Source organism: Crinia signifera, chromosome 7 (genome assembly GCF_055691185.1).
Source record: "Crinia signifera chromosome 7, ASM5569118v1, whole genome shotgun sequence".
Taxonomy (NCBI): domain Eukaryota; kingdom Metazoa; phylum Chordata; class Amphibia; order Anura; family Myobatrachidae; genus Crinia; species Crinia signifera.
Window position 1 is genome coordinate 100,297,047 of NC_139223.1, and position 23,532 is coordinate 100,320,578.

The following is a 23,532-nucleotide window of genomic DNA, read 5'->3' on the forward strand; positions in this document are numbered from 1 at the left end:
GTAACTCTAAGTGGTCATGATAGCACCTCAACCAGGAAACATCTGATTAGTGATACAGTATCTGTAAAATTTCACTTCATACATTACCTGCAGTATAGAGACTAGGGGCAAGATGTAATGGGGTGCGATTTATTAGACAATGCGATTAAATATTAAATATGCGCTTTGTATACTTTTCTGTGCGAAAACATCTGGAAGCGATACAAATGCGAATTTTTCCCGCACATTGACAAAGTGTGAGTTTTTGCAAAAAAAATAAGTGAAAAACGGGACTCTGCGCACCCTATTAAATGGACGATTTGAGGAAAAAATGCGATAACGCCATTTTGTTCACTAATTAAAAAAAAAAAAACTCTCATTCTATTAAATGTCACCCCATGCGTCTCCATGGAGATGCTTTCAGATTAGAAAATCAGTTGTTTTTGACCAATAATCACACTTGTCTAATAAATCGCACCCTATTACATCTTGCCCCTAGTCTCTATACTGCAGGTAATGTATGCAGTGCAATTTTACAGATATCACTAATCAGATTTTTCCTGGTTGAGGTGCTATCATGACCACTTAGGGTTACCACCTCATCCCTTTAATTCTGGACACATATTAATTACACAGGTCCTGTGGCTGTTTAAAAAAAAATTATTGAAATGGAGTATTGAAGTCAGCCAGCCACAGAACCTGTGTAATTAATATGTGTCCGGAACTAAAGGTATGAGGTGGTAACCCTATGACCACTTATAGCTGTCTCCTGGGCTATCTAAAGCAATTCATTTCCAATACTTCTCCCCTTTACACTGGAATTGGTGGACAGTGGGGAGACCAGCTACAAGGCTACCACAGATTTGACTTACGTATACAGCTGGTATAGACAGTTTCCAGCACATGCTGCTTCTGTCACTGTAGCCATCTGTCTGTCAGTGTTGAGGCTCTCTCTCTCTGCTACTGGCTGACAGTGATGGCTCAGTCCACAGTCACCAGTGGCTCAGTCTACTTCACTGAATTTGCAACCCAGCAAGTGAATCTGAATTGGGCCCAATATCCCAGGTTGCCGTGCACTCACATGCAATAACCTGGGATTTGAAGGCAGTGTAAAAGATGTATATATAATCTGCTGCAGAAACTTGTTAGTTAGAATATTGTTGCCATGCACAATTTCACATTTTTGTTGGCACATTTTTGTTTTGACTATAAATTTTCACTATAATGTCAGTGTCCGATGAAATCTGGCAGACATTCTCCTTGGGTAATTTGGAACTGTTTGGAAAGATAGCTGTTTTACATGTTAAGTTTGTCTTGGTGGATTAAATGGTATCGTGTAATGCACAGGAATGGATGATTGACCAGAAGATGTAAGTTTAAAACGAGCAGGTTTAATGAAAGAACTCATATATAAATGACATAAACTTGAATCAAATACTTTTTTGATAAGCAGTCACAAATCATAAATAATAAGTCTTTGCAATAACCTTGGAAAGAACTGAGAAACAAGTCTTTGCATAAATATGGGAATTGGTGTTTGAAGATAGATTGGACCATTGAATGATTGGATGATTGAAGATTGGACGATTGAAGATTGGATGATTGAACATGGAATCCGGATCAGGAGGTAGAACCGGAGGGTACCGTGATGGTCCAGTGGCTCCCTGGGAATGGAGGTGGATCAATGGATACCAGGAAGAGGCTGAGAAGAGATCAGAGGCCAGCAGGGACTACTGACTTGCAGGACACAGCGAGCAGAGGCACTAGCAGGAGTCAGGATCTTTTCAGAGCTGTGTACTGCTCAAGAGACTCTTTGCACTGACTCAGGATAGCCTAGGCAGATCCCCTTTATGGCAAGGGGGTATCTGCCATTGGCCAGCTGGACAGAGAAGGAGGGAAAGACCCAGACCTGGCCAACACACAGTCAGACTGCCACTCCTCCAACAAGCCTTTCAGAACCAGAATCCTGAGCCGCCATCACCTGCTGCCGCCAGCCCGACCGAGGACTCCACCGGACACATGCCAGCCGGCGGCGGACCCGGATGGGTGAGTACTGTGCCCACCGTATCGCGGCATGGCGGCGTGTGACACAATCCTTCGATTTTGACCGCATCTGTGCGATAAACTGAATTATTGTATGCTCGTTGATGCGGTGCATGTTGCATGGAAAAATATTATGTGCTGCATATAATATTTATCGAATTGTCAGGGCAGCCGTAGTGCAGGGTTTGGAGGCCTCGCATTCAGGCGGCCGCTGATTGTCTGAGAGTGCACACTCCTTCACAGCGCTTCGTTTTACCGCCCGCTGCCAGCCCTCTTCCAGCACCTGATGTGGTATGCACATCGGGTGTTAGAAAAAAACACACTGGGGCACCTTGATGCGATCGCATGCAATGCGCATCCGTTCGCATATGTGTATGGGCACCATAAAGATCCTTCATGTTTGGAAGTTATGTCTTTACCCTCGAAGATTTTATTTATCACCCCTATCCTATTTCTGCAAAAAAGTTGTGATAAATGGGACAGCGACACAATTTCAAATGACATATGTCGCTAAAATGACAAGATTTTAGTGGATTTTAAGTTATAGGGTAAGGCAATTAAGTTTTCATACATTATAACAACATTTTCTTAACAGACCAGATTATGCATGGGACTTTATTTTCACTTTCTAGAGATTCACCAACAAAAAGCTAAAGACCAAATATGTATTTGCTTGGCACTTATCCTGGACTTGGTTTTGCCTGCCTGAGGTAGGTAAAAACATTCTTTGATAATTGGTAGCATCAGGAAATAAACATTAGCTATCTTGGTTAATAGGGAAGCCCCGTCGAATCTAGTATCAATAGTAAATTACCACTGATAACTAGAAATCCCTCTAAAGCTGGGTACACACTAATATTTTTATCTGTAGCTCAATCGATCTGCATATATCTACAGACGAATCTGGCAGCATGTTCTCGGGACTGACATCACAAATAGATGGGCACATTTTTATACGCTTGCCACTGAGCAGTCAGTTAGCGGCAGCTGCTGGTGTGGCTGTACAGGTGGTCCACATGCACACACACAGCACGATGTGCTGAAATATCTTTACATATATTGGGCATTGGCTGTGGTGCACAGCCGCAATATATCTGTGAACGATGACATTCACGGACATATTGCTCGTACACCCTGGCCGATAATGCATCGATAGATGAATGTTCAATCGAATGGCCGATATATCGGTCAGTGTGTTCGCACCTTAAGTATTAATGAAAATAAAATGTAATAGAGGGAAAAACCTGAAGTGCTTGGAGCAAGACCCCCAAATCTTAATCACTAGACAGATTGAACCCTTTGTTATAATGTTGTGAGGTTTTTGTACATTAATCCATACAATATGTAGGAGTCACTTTGAGGGATATTTGATTTTAGATATGAGCATGCTTGGTCTTCTGAGCCCAAGTGAATGTCTGGGATCTGAGGGAATTCGAGCCCTTGTTTAGGATTTCCCGCCAAGGTTCCAAAGCAATCATCTTCAAGGCATTAAATCTTGCGTGTTTTGGATTTGATATAAGTACTTTATAGAATGATTTGGGTCTAATTACACACAGGACCGCCAGAGTTGATAAAACTATAGCGAGGATTTAAACAGGAATCTGTTTGACAGTAATAGCATGAATTATTACCTTTGATATATTCAGTCACCTCTGCAACACCTTACCTTTACTGATCTGATCAGGAGAATACAAGAATGAGATACCACACAAGTTGGATCATAATTGCAAGTATTCTAAAGTTTATTTGCACGGACACATATATATGTACCAAAGTAATAGAAGCATGCCCTCCCCTCAGGGCAAGGATTTGAAATGAGTGACATACATATTCATATCCCTCCCAATGGGGAGGGATTACAGGCCAAACATTGGTTCAGACATGAGCTGCGTAACAAGCTTGTACTTCCATTTTGTAACAAAGGAGTGGACTTCCAGTAAGCTTTGATTACCCTAAACCTCCCATATTCCTGCCCCCTAATGCTGTTTGTCTGGAAAGTACCTTATACTGTCTCCACATGTCTCAAGTGTTAGCAATACTGGCCTCACATGTCCCACGTGTTAGCAATACTGGCCTCACATGTCCCACGTGTTAGCAATACTGGTCTCACATGTCCCACGTCTTAGCAATACTGGCATCACATGTCCTGACCAGACTAGATGGATGTGGGTAGTTAGCAAAACATTCTTTGTTATTTTTATAGTGCAGTCAAAAAACATCTACATAATACTCCTTTTACACCAGAAAGCCTGGTGCAACCTGGGTTTAAGACACGGCTCCAACCTGGGTGCAACCCAGCTTGTGACCCCTTTTACACCTGCCTCCCAGGCATGATACTGGGTGGGTGACTTCACCAGAGGCGGGTCCTGAGCCGGCGCTGGTAGATGAGAGTATCTAATATTTTGTGGGTGGGGGGTACAGGGTGGTTGAGAGTAATACAGCACTGGTAAATAGTATTATATGAATATAAGGTTGTTTTTAATGTAGGATTTCTGTGATAACTGACATGAACCTAATCTATGGGCATATGTGTCATAGGTCACCCCTAGTACCTGTGGTTATTTGGGGTTCCTTAATATTTGGCTGTCAGTGGTGCACCCCAGAGGTAAACAATATACTTTTTAGTGCCAAGAGAGGCAGAGAGAGAAAAAAGAAACTCTAGGTGGGACACCCTTATATCACAGAAAATAATAGGTAACAATAACGGTTTCTAAAACTAAATTTTATTTCTTTATATTAAAATAACGTGAGATTGTATGGTGCTTGTTTCAACTATGGATAAAAAAGCGCCGCAAAAATATGTAGGTAATGTATGCCAATTTTTTCCCAAAAATGAGGCCTTATGGAGAGGGTTAATTTCTCTTTAATTTAACCCTCTCCATAAGGCCTCTTTTTGGGGCAAAAATTGCCATACATTACCTACGTATTTTTGCGGAGCTTTTGTATCCATAGTTGAAACAAGAACCATCCAATCTCACGTTATTTTAATATAAAGAAACACAATTTAGTTTTAGAAACCGTTATTGTTAACTATTCTTTTCTGTGATATAAGGGTGCTCCCAACTAGAGTTTCATTTTTCTCTCGCTGCCTCCCTAGGCACTAACAAGATGAGAGTATCTCCCAGCACCGACTTTTCCATAGCAGTGAACGGGTCCTGGGTCGCATCGACCTGGGTTAACCTATTACAATGCACAGTGAGCCGGGTTAAACCTCTGTTCAACCCCGCCTACTACCCGGGACATTTCAAATTGAAGTGTTTACACCGCCTGCAAACCCAGGTTTCTCTTACATTCATATGGGATACAGGGAGTTGTTCAAGACAATGGGGAAAAGAGGGTATCCGCAGGAGACAGGCACATATAAAATTTTACACTGATTGTACTGGCTCCTCCCCTCTGCTCCCCTCCCATCTAGCCAGTTTAAGAAAATGTGCCTCAGGAGAAGCACGCAGCAGGAAGAGCTCCAGAGAGTTTTTCTACAGTTTATTTTCTTTATTATTTTGGGACTGCTGTTTTGGACTTAACAGCAGCCCTACGTCGTGGAAGACTAGCGGAAGGGTTCAGCTGCAGGCCATTCATGGTACCGAGCTGTCCCTGCCACAGGACCACAGTCCTGCGTGGGTGATGTTACCACGGGCATTGCGCTGCAGCGCGCACACCCCTGCCATGCCGCACACCCCTAGACCAGTCTTGTGGTGAGTACTACCCCGGGGTCCCCCGCCGTGGGGTCCCCAGGTTACTGTGCGGCAAGATGACAGCTGTGTCAAATGGCGGTGTGCCCTGCACAGGAACCGCGCAGCCCCCTGCCCACACTGGGACAGGGTACTGCCTATGTACATGCCAGGGCAGTTCACCAATGGTTTGGACATTTTTCAATGTCAGTCCCAGTATAAATATACAGGTAAGCTCCGGCGCCATTATGCTGGGCAGAGCTTACCCAGAGCGGGACCAGAGCTCTGTAAGGGCGCCTAAACCTGCTTCCTGCTTCTTCCCTGGCTGCTGGAAACGCCATTATACTGCTCCAGACACTCCTCAGCCGTGTGGAACAGAGGGAATCTGGAGCAGCGACAGTATCAGGTTGCATTTGTGTACCTTGTGCACTTGCCTGCATACAGCTTAAAGTATTGTTTAACTGTACTCTGTTACCAGCTCTTACAATTAGAGAGCTAAGGTTATAGTGTATTGGTCCCCTCCATTACCCTCTGTACAGTACCCCACTGGCTTGTTAAGCTACAGACTTATACAGATAGTACTGCACGTAGTAATTATCTGTGTCTTTTTCACACTGTCTATATCCACTGTGATTGATTGTGTGTGTGTGGGAGGTTGGTTTGTCACGATGGTGAGAAAAGTCACTTGTATGGTGTGCAGTGATGTTTGTGCCAGCTTCTTCCTCACAAGTTACTTGCATGTCCCCTCAGAGTAGTTGGGTCCCCCCCACAGCTTACAGGGCAGCAAACTAGCACACAGGACAGCTCACAGGAGCCAGCCTGGGCAGCAGGGATTGGTACTTGTTTCCTAGAACGGCGCCCATCGCGGGCATCGCATGTACATCGCATGCCATTATAATGGCATGCGATGCGACCAATGCGATGCCTGCGATTTTACATAGAAATGCATGGTAAAATGTAAATCGCGTCGGTCGCATCGCATGCGGCCAAAAAATCGCATGCGATGCGACCGACGCGATTACCGATTTTACATAGGGAACAATGTTAAATGGCCCAATTGACCCAATTTCACATAGGGAACAATGTTAAATGGCCCACAGACACCAAATACCCACCCTGAAGTGTGAAATGGCCCCCCCAATTGTTAACGCCACCCCACCATCAACGTCAACCCGAAGCGTGGCAAGCGGCGGCAGTACGCGTCCTCCGACCTTTTCATACCCCCACTATCCACGTTGGCGTGGAGTTGAGAATAGAAAGTGTGGCGAGCCACCGAGCCCGAAGTGTGGCGAGCGGACGCGGAATACGAACCCGAAGCGGGGCGAGCGGACGCGGAATACATGTTAAGTAATCTGTGTCCCCTTGCGGGGCTCGCTTTGGGAGCGTGTTACGCGTCCGCTCGCCACGCTTCGGGCTCCGTGGCTCGCTGCGCTCGCCACACTTTCTATTCTCAACTCCACGCCGACGTGGATAGTGGGGGTATGAAAAGATCGGAGGACGCGTACCGCTGCGTTCGCCACGCTTCGGGTTGATGGTGGGGTGACGTTAACAATTGGGGGGGCCATTTCACACTTCAGGGTGGGTATTTGGGGTCTGTGGGCCATTTAACATTGTTCCCTATGTGAAATCGGGTCAATTGGGCCATTTAACATTGTTACCTACGTAAAATCGCGGTAATCGCGTCGGTCGCATCGCATGCAATTTTTTTGGCCGCATGCGATGCGACTGACGCAATTTTTTTCCTTGCGATACCCAGGGATTAAATCCATGCTGGAGACTGTGTGTACACAGTTAGCTACCACTACAGCACTAACCCAGAGGGTGCAAAGAGAGCTTGCTATCTTATCTGCTAGAGTTAATATAATAACTCCTATTCCTGGGTTGTCTCGTAAGAGAGGTTCACCCTCCCAAACCCCTGAGTCTGGTGCAGAGGAGGGGAGGAAGAGGAGGATGAAGAAGCGGAGGAGGATGGTGAGGAGCATGACAGTTCTTCCCAGTCACTGCTCCAGGGCACTGAGCCATTAATCATGGCAATCTGGGAGGTGCTTGACCTTCCCTTAGCTGAATCCTCTGAGGGGATTCTTTCTTTGCCACTCAGAAAAATCAGCAGGTTGTTTTTCCTGAGCAGACTGACTTGGAGAATACATTTAAGTCAGCGTGGAAAAACCCAGACATGAGGTTTAAGGTCTCTAAGAGATTTAAATCCACTTTTCCGTTTGATCCTACGGGGAGGAAAGTGTGAGAGGAACCACCTGCGGTGGATTCATCAGTGTCCCGGTTAGCAAAAAAGATGGTGCTCCCGGTGCCGGGGTCTTCCTCTCTGAAAGACGCTATAGACAGGAAGGTTGAAAACACCCTTAAGTCCATTTTCACTGCTAGTGGGGCGTGCCAACGTCCAGTGTTAGCGAGTTGTTATATGGCAAAGTCTATATTTACGTGGGCCTCCCAGATTCAGGAGGGACTATTGGGTGATATGACAGTGGCGCAGGTGTCTGAAAAATTACACCACATTCAGGACACAGCTAAAGTTTTGTGCGGGGCTCAGAAGGAGTTAGGGGCCATTAACGGCCGTAACTCAGCCATGGGGGTATCGGGTCGCAGATCCCTCTGGCTTCGGCAATGGGTGGCCGACGATGACTCCAAAGGCAGTGTAGAAAACCTTCCCTTTACGGGTGAACGGTTGTTTGGCAGCAATTTGGATGATTTAATCTCTAAAGCCACAGCAGGGAAGTCCACCTTCCTTCACTCAACCCTACAGGCGCCCAAGCGTCCTTTTCCTAGTCACACCCAGCAGTCCTTTCGGACCGGTAAATTCCTCCCAAAAGCCAGGGGTGGTTCAAATGCAAATAGAGGCTCCCGGGGTAAATTCAGGAAGCCATCTTCTTCGGCCACTACAGAGCGGCCATCTGGGGCAACTGCAAGTAAACCTGCAGCATGACTAGCTCCGGTCGAGGTGGGTGCCCAACTGGCATTCTTCGGTCATGTTTGGGAAGCCTTGTGCCTAAATTCTTGGTTACGGGGTCTTATTTTGCACGGCTACAAGCTGGAGTTTGCAAAACTACCACCTCACAGGTTTTTCAAATCAGGCCTTCCAGCATCTCTAGTGGATCAACTGGTATTGCAGCAAGCAATTCTAAGACTGGTGCTGGCCAAGGTAATAATCCCGGTCCCTCCCCTAGAAAGGGGACAGGATTATTACTCAAATCTATTTGTAGTACCAAAACCGGATGGTTCAGTTCGCCCTATTCTGAACCTGAAATTGTGTTGTCTTCTCGGACAAGACTGTCGCTCTAGTGGTGGCTCCACACGCCCAACCTGCTGGCAGGGCGGAGGAATGGCATCCAGGATCGGGTCCTGGACATCACGGATGCAAGCCTCCTGGGTTGGGGTACTGTAACGATGGGTCAATCCTTCCAAGGCAAGTGGACCCTCTGGGAATCACGACTCCACATCAACAACCTGGAGTTACGTGCGGTATATTATGCACTTCTGGAGGCGGCCCCTCTTTTGAGCGGGCATGCTTTCCGCATCCAATCGGACAATGCCACTACTGTGGCGTTTCTAAACAGGCAGGGCGGGACCAAGAGCAGGTCCTGCATGCGAGAAGCGACAAAGATCCTGTCCTGGCAGAGAGTCACATTCAGGCTCTCTCTGCCATTTTCATACCCGGGGTGGACAATTGGGAAGCGGACTTCCTCGGTCGACACGAGCTCCACCCTGGGGAATGAAGTCTACACCACCAGGTATTCAATGCTCTGGTGGCTCGGTGGGGGACCCCACTGGTAGACCTGATGGCATCGAGACACAATTGGAAGGTGCCCAGATATTTCTCCAGGGCGAGAGACCCACAGGCGGAGGGGGTGGGCGCCCTCTCTATACCGTGGGAGTTCAGCCTAGTGTACATCTTCCCGCCGATCCCCCTGGTGGGTCGGGTGCTAAGGAAGATAAGAAGAGACGGAGCCGAGGCCATTCTAGTGGCTCCGGACTGGCCAAGAATAAGGTGGTATTCCGACCTTCTAAACCTACAAAGGGACTCGTGGCGTCTCCCTCTGCGAAGAGACCTGCTCATGCAAGGTCCGGGCATCTTCCAGGCCTTAGAGCAGCTTCATTTGATGGCCTGGAGGTTGAGCGGCAGATCCCAACGGAGAAGGGATTTCACACATCTGTCATTAAAACCATGACAAGTGCTAGGAAACCGGTCACGGCATCACATTATCACCATATTTGGAGGAGATATGTGGGATGGTGTGAACAATGGAAATTTTCTCCGGCTGAATTCAGACTGGAAAGGTTCCTCAGATTTTTGCAGTCTGGTTTGGATCTGGGCCTACGTTTAGGCTCCTTAAAGGTGCAGGTATCAGCCCTGTCTGTCTTTTTCCAAAAGAAGCTGGCTAATATCCCTGAAGTGCAGACGTTTCTTCAAGGCGTCTTGCACATACAAACTCCATTTGTAGCCCCTACTCCACCATGAGACTTGGATGTCGTCCTGACGTTTTTGCGATCCTCTTGGTTCGAACCGTTGGAGTAGATAGATTTGAAACACCTCACGTGGAAGTCATAGTTACATAGTTACATAGTAGGTAAGGCTGAAAAAAGACTTGCGTCCATCTACAGTAGTTCAACCTGGTATAGATATCCATTGCTGATTTGGTAGATTCTGATATTTTACAGACAGATTATATTTCTTATTTGTACCCATGGATGTTTTTATCCAGTAAATGTTTGTCCAACTTTGCCTTGAACGCATTTAATGAGCCAGCCGTCTGGGAAGAGAGTTCCACAGTTTGACTGTTCTGACCGTAAAGAAATTCTTTCTACTAGCTGAATGAAAATTTTTTTCTTCTAATCTATACTCATGCCCTCGTGTCCTAGATTCCTTTCTAGTAGAAAAGAGGGTGTGTGACAGTTCCTTATATTGGCCCTTGATATACTTGTACATGTTGAGCATGTCCCCCCTTAAACGTCTCTTTTCCAATGTAAATAGTCCCAAATTGCTTAATCTCAACCCGTAGCTTAAATTCTCCATTCCCCTAATAAGCTTTGTTGCTCGCCTTTTGATTTTTTCTAATTCTATGATGTCCTTTTTATAGTGTGGGGCCCAGAACTGCACTCCGTACTCGAGGTGAGGTCTCACCAATGCTTCATACAGTGGCATAATTACTCTTGAGTCCCTAGTTTCCATTCCCCTCTTAATACATGCCAGAATTTTGTTGGCCTTTTTTGTAGCTACATTACAATGGGCACTACATCCCAGTTTGCTGTCTATTTGGACTCCTAGATCCTTTTCAAGTATGGAATTACCTAGTTCCTCTCCTCTAAGGTTGTAACTTGCACACTGGTTACATAAGAGAAGAGACGGAGCCGAGGTTGTGTCTCCCAAGGTGCATAACCTTACATTTATCTACATTGAACCTCATCTTCCATTTTTTTGCCCACTCTAGATCTAGAATTGCAAGATCATTTTGAAGCATGGTGACATCTTCTGATGATTTCATGACTTTGCTAAGTTTTGTATCATCCACAAAGATGGATACATTGCTGAGTAACCCTATCCCAATATCGTTAATAAAAATGTTAAACAGAATGGGCCCCAAAACCGAACCCTGGGGCACTCCACTTAGTACCGGTATCGTATCTGATACGGCACCATTCACAACCACCCTTTGTTCTCTATTACATAGCCAATTCCCTACCCATCTGCAGATATTTCCAGTATCGAGGTTTTTGCTAACCTCTTCATAGAGGCATGAACGATTTTTCACGAACCCATTTTGGTTAGTACTGAGTAGACGGTGATGGTCTAAATATTCCTGGATACCATCCCTTAAAAATCCTTCAAATAGTTTACCCACAATTGATGTTAAACTAACGGGTATGTAATTAGCAGGATCTTCCCTTTTTTGAATATTGGCACTACCTCTGCTATTCTCCAATCTTTTGGTGCTATACCTGACGATAGTGACTTGCTAAAGATATAATGTAGGGGGGTAGCTAGTTCATCCCTTAATTCCATTAATACCCTCGGATGAATCCCATCTGGCCCTGGTGATTTATTTGTTTTGAGTTTGCTTAGCCTCAGTACTATTTCTTTCGGCGTGAAATCCACAATGAGATCTGGCTTATTTGTCCCGTTTGTGGTAAATGTTCGTTCCACAGTCTGCTCTCCCTTAGTAAATACTGATGAGAAGAACTCATTTAACAGTTTTGCTTTCAGTGGCTATGCGCTCTTCATATAATCTTTTAGCTGCTTTGATTACCCCTTTACAAGTTTTGTTTGATTCTTTGTATTTTACGAACGCCTCCTCATTCAAGTTATTTTTATAGAATTTAAATGCTCTTGTTTTATTGTTGATAGCTGACCTTACTTTTTTGTCCAACCATGGTGGCTTTTTTTTTAATTGAATTTACCTTTATTTACTTTAGGAATGTATTCAATAGTTAGTGAATCAAGCACCTTATTTAGAGTATCCCAAATTTCCTCTGCATTTTTTCCCTCCATATCCGTTTCCCACCCAATTCCTGTTAGGGCTTCCCTGAATAATTCAAAGTTCGCTTTTCTGAAGTTTAGTATTTTTGCAGATCATTTTTGATGTAATTTACTGAAGTTGATTTCCAGTGAAACCATATTGTGATCACTGTTCCCTAATTGTTCAATTACTTTTGTGTTTGAAACTAAGTCTGTGTTATTTGTTAATACTAAGTCCAAGAGTGCCTCATCACGAGTTGGAGTTTCTACCGTTTGTGTAATAAACTGGTCTTTAAGTAAGCTTAAGAACCCATTGCTTCTTGCTGATTTACCTGTTTCGTTTTCCCAATCAATGTCGGGTAAATTAAAATCCCCCATAATTAATACCTGACCCTGATTTGATGATTGTTTGATTTGGTTTAAAAGAAGAGACTCTTCCATTTCGTTTATATTTGGTGGTCTATAGCATTATAGCATACCCCTATTATAATTTTTTTTTTATTGTCGGTTATCTCTGCCCACACTGTCTCCGAGTTGTCTTCTTCTAGGTCTGTGCTCATATTTTTCTCACATGATGTTAAGTTATTATTTACATATAGGCACACACCCCCACCCTTTCTATTTTCCCTGTCTTTCCTGTAGAGTGTATATCCCTCCATGTTTAATGCCCAGTCATGCGACTCATTACACCATGTTTCTGTAATACCAATGATGTCGTAGTCGTCCCTACTGATCACCGTTTCTAGCTCCCCGATTTTACTCACTAAGCTTCTTGCATTAGCCAGTAAGCATTTTAATTTATGTTTATTTTTAGATATGCCTCTAATATTGTGATTAGTTTCACCCCAGGATCCATTCGAATTCTTTACTAGCTTCCTCTTTCCCCTCTCCTCTTCAATAGACTCTCTACAGCCCTCCCCACCATCCACACTGCCTGCCCTATTTATAGTTCTGGGAATTCTTCCTCTGTCCTTCCCTCCTTCCCGTATACTAAGATCATCTGTACCTAAGAACTGTAATGGGGTAACGTGACTGTTACAACATAACATTTTATTACATGACATTCCTGATGCACCCTGAGAGTTACCCCCGATTATACCCTTGTTATGTCCCAGGACTTTGTCTGTGTCTCTGTCCCCCCCCCCCCCCCCCAATCTCCTTCCCCCATATGATTCCTGATCCCAATCCGGCTTCTCTCCCTGATGGTCCCATAATGTCCTGCTTAACCCCCCCCCGTCGCCTAGTTTAAAATCTCCTCCAACCCTCTAACCATCCTTCCCCCACAGCACCGCAGCCCCCTCCTCGTTCAGGTGCAATCCATCACGGCAAAAAAATGGCGCCTGACCGACAAGTCCGCCCAGTGTTCCATGAACACGAATCCCTCTTTCCTACACCAGTTATATGTGCCTGTCTCCTGCGGATACCCTCTTTTCCCCATCGTCTTGAACGACTCCCTGTATCCCATATGAACTCCAGAGAAAAGGATTTACCGGTAGGTATTAAAATCCTATTTTTTGCGCGCTCCTGTGCAAAACCTGGGTTATTTAGGGGTATTACTTTTATTTTGGCTAAATGTGTCACACTGTTGCTGTTTCGTAACTGTTTCTTAACTGCAACATTAAATTAACCATCTCTGCACAGCACTGTTGTCACTGAGCTCCTAATACAGGACAGCATTAACCCTTTACTGGTGCACACTGGTGCTGTAACTGTCCACAGAGCAGCCCAGCATAAACCCTTATGGCTCACTGGTGTTCTTTTTTTGTTACTGCCCACTGTGCTGCCCAAAGCTCCTAATAAAGGGCAGCATTAACCCTTTGCTGGCACACCCTGGTACTGTAACTGTCCAAAGTGCAGCCTAGCATTAATCCTTGGTGCACACATGTGGGGGTTTTTTGTCCCTTCCTTCAGCGCACCAGTACCCCTTCATTGGTGTACACTGGAGTAAGCCACCTTTACTGTAATATACGGTAAGTGCAGTGATTGTGTGTAATATATCCAAAGAAGAATGGTCTGGCACAGCCACGCACAGGTAAATTCACATATGGTCGATAGATAGAGCAGCACCCCGTCTCAATATCAAGGTACTTTAATAGCTATGTTTCAATGCTATGTCTGCATTGTTATCAGGCATATATATATATATATATATATATATATATATACAATATATGTGTGTATGTGTGTGTATATATGTGTTGGTGGCGATATTGGTGGTGTCTTGAGAAAGGCCGCCCTTGGCGTGGTCGAAATGTTGACAGATGACCTGAACCTGTCGCTGTGACCCATATATGAGACAATAAATATGTTTTACTGAAGCCCTGGTGAGTGCATCTGTGAAATACCTAATATATATATATATATATATATATATATATATATATATATATATATATATATATATTGCACATGCACACACAAAGATGCATTTTGCAAATCGATGCATCATTATGGCTAAAAGTCAGACACAAAAGGTTATCGGCGCTAGAGTTTCACGGCGTTCACAAGTTATGCGTAATGTGACTTGCAGCACACACATAGATGTACATGGACACATCTGTACATCTGGCCCTGGATGTCTGCCATCCATGCATAGTAGGTTATCCATAATTAGCTGGTCCTTACTCATTTAGCACCTGTCTCCAGATGATTTTGTCAGATATTGTACTGTATCTGATTTGTCAGATATTGTACTGTATATTAAAATGATTCTAGAGTATCCTACAATATTTCATTAAATGTTGTAGGTTTGGCTGAGAATAAAGCACCTAGCTGGGGGGTATCTGTGTGGGCCCATGTGCGGTTTTCAGAATAGGCAGTCTGTTCTACATCACACACTATTCAGCCCCCATAAAACCATCCTTTCTGTAGGCTGAGCAGCTGTGCTCTGAAGCTTGTGCCCTGATCTTGCAGGAAAGGGATAAGAAGTCCATCTCTGGTGGAGATGATGGTGATGTGGAGTCAGTCAAAAGGTTAGTTCTGGGCTACTGCCGATGGGCAACTATTAACTATTTGCGTTGTAAACTCCAGACTGCCATTGTTTGGCCACTGAAAAAATGAGGGGTTCCAGCTGTTACATTATGATGCGTGGGCTTTTTCTGTCCTCTGTTATCCAGAGCGTCTTAGGGCTGAAACATCTAGGAAGAATTGCAGAGGCCTTTATGATGAATCGTGCTGTAGGCTTCCAGGTGTGCAGGCAGCGGTTAGCCAGAGACCCCTTTAAGGGAATCATTTCTAGAACTGTGCTGCCAGAACATGAACAACAGCCTCCATTTACTGGTCTTTTCGTGCACATGTAGGCTGAAAGGGTTGCTTTGGTAACACGAGAAAGAATGAACAAAACAAGGAATGAAAAGGATACATTGAGTAGGGAGCAAGTACTGTACAAGTCTGTGACATTGTATGTACGAGTCTGTGACATTGTATGTATGTATGTATGTATGTATGATAAATTGATTATTAAATGGTCTTTACTTTTGTCTAAACCTAGTCATCTGTTCCTTATATGTCTTCTGGGTTCTGTAAATCATTGCTCCACCCACACCCTACACAGACATGTTTACCTATAAAATAGTGTCATATATTATTCCTATATCTAATCCCCATTTATAGTGTTAAAATATTGCTGTGTCTTTTACCGATATACAGTGTACTACAATATTCTTGTATCTAATCTTCTATGTATAAATTGCCATATACATTATAATATAATACTCTATGTAATTTAAATATACTGTAATATATCACTGTATCCAGGTGCACCACAACCTTTTTGGTTGGTGAGGGACTATGTATATTTTCATTTTGGCACCCTAAAACGATGAATGTCACACCTTAAGCACCTGGATTTACTCACTAAAAACCTACCTATTGACAGAGGTATCTATGTACATTATGGACATCATCAGCTTACCTGCTACAGGTTGCATTGCCACATTTTGATTACAACTGACTGTGCCCACGTGTGCCCCAACCTCAGGCTCACGGTGCTGACTTCACAGGGTACATTTTTTAGCTGAACCCAGTTGAAAATGGAGGGAGGTTGGAGGATTCTGTATTTACAGCATCCTCCAACCTCCCTCCATTTCCAACTGAGTTCAGGGGTGGGAGAACAAAGTGGAGGGGACATGGTGGGGAACAGGGGTTAAAGTGGGCCGGAACGGGGCGGAACTGAGTTCCGGCAGTTGTAATTGAAGCCGGAACTCAGTTCCGCCTCCTTCCACCCACCGTGCATGGCCACAATTATATTTAAATTTCCTCCAGCAGGCTGGCTCATATTAGACCTCGGCCTCCGGAGCACGCCTATCATCCCCCTGCCTCCGCAGCAGCCTAGCACACTGTGTACGGCTACCCTACCAGCCGCCATCCGTACACAGTGTAGCAGTAGCACCTCCGCCTGCTTTCTCCCTGTGACTGGGCAGCCGTCAGTCAATCAGAGCTTGTGGACTGGCTCCTGATTGGCTGCCAGAATCCGAGCCAATCAGAGCTTGCGGGCCGGCAGCCAATCAGGAGCCAGCCCGCAAGGGATGATTGGGCGGCTGATGGCAAGGGGAAGAAGAGACGGGTTATGCGCTCCCCTCCGAAGGGAAGCAGCACTGGAGGACGAGGAGCCAGCCAGCACTCGAGGATGACACGGACTCTCCACTCCCCGACAGCAGCAGCAACAACGGTGAGTTGTGCTGCTGCTGGGATATTCTTTTACATATTGTTGGAATATGTGTTTATTGCACTGTAGGGGCATACCAGGCTGGCAATGTGTGGGAATATCTGGCACTATGGGGCATATCTGTGTCTGGCACTGTGGGGGCATATATGTGTCTAGCTCTGTGGGGGCATATCTGGCACTGTGTTGGCATATCTGACACTGTGGAGGCATATCTAGCACTATGGGTGCAGATCTGTGTCTGGCACTGTGGGGGCATAACTGGCACTGTGGGAGCATATATGTGTCTGGCACTCTGGGGGAATATATGTGTCTGGCACTATGGGGGCATATCTGGCACTGTGGGGGCATATCTGGCACTGTGGAGGCATATCTGGCACTATGGGTGCAGATCTGTTTCTGGCACTGTGGGGGCATAAATGTGTCTGGCACTCTGGGGGCATGTATGTATCTGGCACTGTGGGGGCATATCTGGCACTGTGGTGGCATATCTGACACTGTGGTGGCATATCTGGCACTATGGGTGCAGATCTGTTTCTGGCACTGTGGGGGCATAAATGTGTCTGGCACTCTGGGGGCATGTATGTGTCTGGCATTATGGGTGCAGATCTGTTTCTGGCACTGTGGGGGCATAAATGTGTCTGGCACTCTGGGGGCATGTATGAATCTGGCACTGTGGGGGCATATCTGGCACTGTGGTGGCATATCTGGCACTGTGGTGGCATATCTGACACTGTGGAGGCATATCTGGCACTATGGGTGCAGATCTGTTTCTGGCACTCTGGGGGCATAAATGTGTCTGGCACTCTGGGGGCATGTATGTGTCTGGCACTATGGGGGCATATCTGGCACTGTGGAGGCATATCTGGCACTGTGGGGGTATGACTGGCACTGTGGGGGCATGCCTGCCACTGTGGGGGCATATGTGTAATGGGCATCATGTTGTGCGGCATAATGGGCATCATGGTGTTTGTAGTAATGTGGAATGGGCATTACGGTGTGGGGAGTATTGTGTAATTGCCAACACAGTGTGGGGTGTAATGTTAGCATCACGGTATGGGGTGTAATGTGTAATTGGCATCACAGTGTGCGGCATAATGTGTAATTGGCATTACAGATAGATAGTATATAATGATTTCAGTATCCTGTCATTGTTTGGGCTTGATTTGTGAGGCGTACTAGGTAACTGTGTGGGCCTTTATGTTTTTATGATGCCCCCTGCTGAATACCTGCCCCCCGCCCACCACTGAATACCCTTACTACCATGTAAGGGTGGCATTAGGGGCGTGGCTTATTCCAGGTGGGAGGTGCAGGGTGTGGCCCGAAAGGGTGGGTGTAGAGGGTTGAGTTCCACCACCTCCCTTGGACCACTTTAAGCACTGGTGGGGAACATCTGATCTGGGAGGTGAGAATGGTGCATGGCTGGTCCTAGGAGAGAGGCCAGCCCACAGTTACTAGCCACACACACTATAGATGCTGGGGAGGAGGGCTATGGCTATCTTCTTCCTGACACAGCCCGTATAACTGTAGATGGCAGCTGCAATGTGCCTCGACCCAGTTCATTAACTGGCGCCTTTTAAATATTTGTTGAATATTTGCTGCTTCCATGCCATCCCTGTTCCTGTGCTTAGTATATTTATTGTAATATAATATTCCTGTATATAATTCAGGAATGCATTACTATATTACTCAATGTAATCCCCATATATTGTGTAATAAGTTATTTTTTTTATATTCCCTTAATCATTGTAAAGTAATACTCCTATATCTATTCTCTCTGTACAGTGTGATATATCCTTGTATTATACTCTATCTCTGTATGCATATAGTATTCATGTATATAGTTTTCATATACAGTATAATACTGTATATATTTCTGTATATATATATATATATATATATATATATATTCCTTTATATAATCCCCACATACAGTGTAATATATTATTGCTGTTTGTACTGTAATACCCATACAGTGTGGAGGACAGACACTTTAATGTTTTTTGTTGAGGGTATGCTCAGTGCGGTCACTTTGGGGATGTAGGCTCCACTGGGTGACACCATGTAGGGGCTGACACCAAAATAGCAGAACTGCTCCGCTTTTACAGTGTGACCCCTTGGATTGTGACACCGAGCAGGCGGGACAGGAAGTGTGTGGCCACAGAGGAGAAAGGCAGCGGACAGCGATGGGAAGTACATAGTTGCCATGTCACACAAGAGAGCATAGTTTGGTAATCATAAGACCAGGCCCCCTGGTCTGCACTGGGTATATTAAATGTATAATTCTGTTAATGTATACCAGCACTAGCAGTGCCTATTTGTCATAGCAGAGTGATTATTAAGTTTATTCAATGATGCTGAGTGATAATGAATTTTATTCAAATGCAGCAATACAGTTCTCAAAGACACATGCCGATAAGTTGGAGAAAGAGCAGCCCATGTCATGGGGTGCAGTTAGGGTTGCCACCTCTCCCGGATTTCCGGGATTCTCCCGTTTTTGGTGATAACCCTTAAGGAGGCTTTTCCAGTCTCCCAGATTCTGGGATTCTCCCGGAATACGGGTGTCTAGAAAAGCCTTCAGTCCTCCAAAGTCTCTCCCCAGTGCCAGAGCCGTCTGTGCTGTCGCCGAGGGAAAGGGGGAAGGCGTCTCGCGGTTGCCCAGCAACGGCCCCTGCAATGGCGAAACTCTCGGAGACAATTTGTCGCTGGGCTTCTAGCCCAGAAGGTGGCAGCAATTACTCCGTTGTCTCCCGTCCTCTCCCCTTACTGCTGTAACAGAGCGACTCCGTGCCCTGTCTGTGAGGACTCTGGAGATGACAGGGAGACAGTAATTGGCAGTGCAGGGCAGTGTGCAGGGACTTGAAGGGGGCAGAGCAGCTGTCACTGTGTGGACGGGAGTCCTGTGAGGTTCGGATTACCAGCAGCAGCAGTGAATAGTAAGTGCAGTCCTTGTCATGGGTAGGGGTTAAGTAAGGGTCTGCTGAGCATCGACAACAGTGACTGCAGATCACTGCTCTGAGGAATTCCTCTGCTGTCACTCCTCAGCAGCCCCTTATAGATCCCCCTGCTGGGCATCCATCACCTGTTTGAGTAGAGAGGCTGCTGGCTCCCAGCACCCGTCCTGCACAGACTTGAGAAACGTCCTAATGGAGCGGAGCCCCCTGCTCTGCTCACTGCCCCTACAGGACCTCAGCAGCCTGCAGAGGTAATGACATCTAATAATGGGGCAGATGTATGAACGTTTGTTATGGGGTAGAATGGGTTCCAGCGCACGTTATGTCCACTGATGCCGCTTCTCCCCCATGTATGATGGAGCCAGCGTGCGGTAAAGGACAGGGGAGCTATGCACCCCTGTCCATATCGGCGCTGCTATCTAAATGATAGATCTGCGTTCTGCCCACTGCTGTTTTTGGCTTTGCCAGCATCAGGTTGGCGAAGCCCTCACTAAACAGCAGGGACAGCGCTGTTCCTGCTGTTAGCTCTGGGCTGCGCTAGGCATCTTGCGTGAGCAGCGAGATCCCGCGCATGCCCAGTCCAGCTGGCCGGGGGACAGGAGACAGCGCATCAGTTTAAACTGATGCGCTATCTCCAGGAGGGGACATCGCCGGAGGGGGGAGTTAGCGCTCCCCCGCTTCGGCAGACAAGATGTTAATGCATCTGGTCAATGTCCCTTCCTGCTTCGTCTCCCTAATGAGCGGCGCAATAATACTGCCCCAATGTATATGTGATGCTGCTGAGCAGGTCATACACTGCACCCTGTATACCGCAGCACTTATTCAATGTATAGTACACAGAGTATGACCTGCTCCTTATACTGTGATTCAATGCTGCAGCATACAGGAGTGCAAAGTAGGAGCTTTACACAGTGACTGAGGGGCCCATTTATCATTGTATCGTGTTTGCAGATATTTCCAGTTTCTGTGACCTCTCCTCCCCCCTCCCCGGGCAGCCCTCTCTCTCCTCCAGCGCGCAACACGGAAGCATGGCGGCTGCCCATGACAGCCCGGTGGCTCCCTCCAGCGAGTGCAAGGCCCCGGTGGCTCCCTCCATCCCTAAGAAGAGGTAGGTGTGGCGGGTGAGCAGGTGGGAGGAGGTACTGAGTGTGGTGGCACTGTCTGACAGGTTGCAACAATATTGTCCTGGTGCCACCTGTGGCTGCCCATGGACATGGCATGCTGGAGCTTGTAGTGCCACCTCCCCTGTGTAACCCTGCAATACATGGACTGCTGTCCTACATGTGTGTGTGTATATATATATATATATATATATATATGTGGGACATCGAGCTGCACTCAGGTCACAGGTAACCTCAAAAATGACAGTACAGTGTCTTGTTTGTCAAACAAGACATCGTACTGTCGTTTTTGAAGTTACCTGTGACCTGAGTGCCGCTCCCTGTCTCCTGTATACCTGCTTCAGAATAAGCTGTGAAGGCACCAGGACAAGTTTTCACATTACAGCATGGAGTGCCGATCCACTTGCTAAATATGAGAGAGAGAGAGAGAGAGAGAGAGAGAGAGAGAGAGAGAGAGAGAGAGAGAGAGAGAGAGAGAGAGAGAGAGAGAGAGAGAGAGAGAGAGAGAGAGAGAGAGAGAGAGAGAGAGAGAGAGAGAGAGAGAGAGAGAGAGAGAGCGGTGTATCCCAGGTAATATCCAGGAGACAGACACGTCACTGCAGCATGTATCCAAGCAAACGGATTTTATTGTAACATAGCCCCAACGGCTCGTTTCGGGGATAGTTCCCCTTTCTCAAGAGGCAGGTACGAGCCGTTGGGGCTATGGTACAATAAAATCTGTTTGTTTGGATACATGCTGCAGTGACGTTTCTGTCTCTGGATATTACCTGGGATACACTGCTCTCTATATTTATTCCTGACAAAGGCACGCAGCTCTCTTTGAACTTTCATGGACAGTGCCGGTCCGTTGGCCGCATATATATATATATATATAAAATCATCGGCACTCACCTTTCCTAGTTTTGGGGTGCCCTATGGCTTGTGACCACAAGTAGAGGCTCTGCACACACTAAATTAACTGATATTAATAAATAGTGGAGATTTAGTTCATGAATTGATCAATGCATTTAAGCCTGCAGCCGCCTTCACGGGACTCCACTTTTCTGCAGGTCCTAACACTATCACTCAAAATGGTTACAATACACATAGCTATGACATTAATGTTTGATTCCAGACATGCTATCTGGTCTAAAGCTCACAGCAGACTATGCTTTTAAAGTTGAGCAGTTACCAACACACCTGTCACTGATCATCTAGGGAACTGGTTAACATAAGCTATGCACTATAGGTTAAACCGGGTGCATGAGAGAATGTGACCACAATAAGACTAATTAAAAAAATTAATCTAATAAACAATATATACACTAAACATCGGCACTCCCCTTTCCTAGTTTTGGGGTGCCCTATGGCTTGTGACCACATTGTTTAAACAGACATTGTAGGGGCTCTGCACACACTAAATTAACTGATATTAATAAATAGTGGAGATTTAGTTCATGAATTGATCAATGCATTTAAGCCTGCAGCCCCCTTCACGGGACCCCACTTTTAATTTAATCTATATATATATATATCGTATATCATGCTGTATGTTACCTGGGATTCCCAGGGTTTTTGTGCACCAAGGTTTATTGCTCCTGTCTCTCCCTGTGAGTGCCTGTCCACACCACTAATATATATATACACAGAGACCACACCAACTTTTAGAATAGCCCACGCCCACTTCTCCGGGAGTGCATTAGGGTTGGGGGGGGGGGGATCTCCAGGAATCGATGGTAAGTGAGGTGGCAACCGTAGGTGCAGTACACTAATGAAATTACTACCATTTCAGCATTGTCTGCTTGTCCCTGACTGCAGTGCTGCTAACTAGGGCACGTGGTGGCCAGTTTGTGGCTCCTGGCTGACTGCTCAGGGTCCTTATAGCAGACAGAGCCTATGAGGACTCTGAGCAGCCAGTCACAAGATGGCTGCTGCCCACCGGAGTCGTAAGCTCTGCAGTCAGGAACATGAACATGCAGGCGACAGTCAAATAGTATTAGTTCCCTCAGCACACTGCACACCATGACACTGACTGGCACCCACTCGAATCCCCCTACCATACCAGCATGTGTAACGATGCGAGTTCTGATGGTGTCGTGCAGTTCTCAGGAAGCGAGGTGGGACCAGCAGAGGATGGGTTAAAACTAGCAGGTTTAATAAATGAACTCATACAAAGAATAATAATAATATACTTCTTTAATAGATGAATAATAATAATTAGCAAAGAGTCTCTGGTATATGGAAATAAACACAATAACAGTCTTTTGCATTGAAAGAAGTAAACAAGATGGCAGTCTTTGTAAAAGAAGATAATCAGGATTGCAGTCCTTTGTATAAACAATGATTCAGACACTTGAGTTAAATTACGTAGAATACCTGAAGATTGGATCCTTGGAAGATTGGATCCTTGGAAGATTGGATGCTTGGATGATTGGGAGATGGGAGATTGGATGATTGAGGATTGGATGATTGGAGATTGGAAGATTAGATGATTGCAGCAATGCATTCAGAGACCAGCAGGGTATGAAGATAAGCCAAGGGATTTTCAGGAAGGAAGGCAACTGATGCGTGTGGCTCATCTGTGACTGCAGCAATGGAATCAGAGGCCAGTAAGAACAACCAGCTGGAGAGTGCAGTGCATTGGCACTAGGATGGC

General features: G+C 45.8%; 1 protein-coding gene across 9 annotated transcripts in view; it reads left to right on the forward strand.

Annotated features, from left to right (window-relative positions):
- The window catches only part of KALRN (kalirin RhoGEF kinase), an 856,470-nt gene that overhangs the window by 114,223 nt on the left and 718,715 nt on the right, over positions 1 to 23,532 (forward strand). The window contains exon 1 of one of the 9 annotated variants that reach the window (XM_083153545.1): positions 15,089 to 15,131. The exons of the other annotated variants lie outside the window; for them this stretch is intronic. Within the exon in view, the coding sequence (XP_083009671.1) occupies positions 15,104 to 15,131 (28 nt within the window). The 5' untranslated portion in view covers positions 15,089 to 15,103. Of the gene's footprint in view, positions 1 to 15,088; positions 15,132 to 23,532 lie in introns of those variants that run through there. 9 annotated transcript variants of the gene reach the window in all.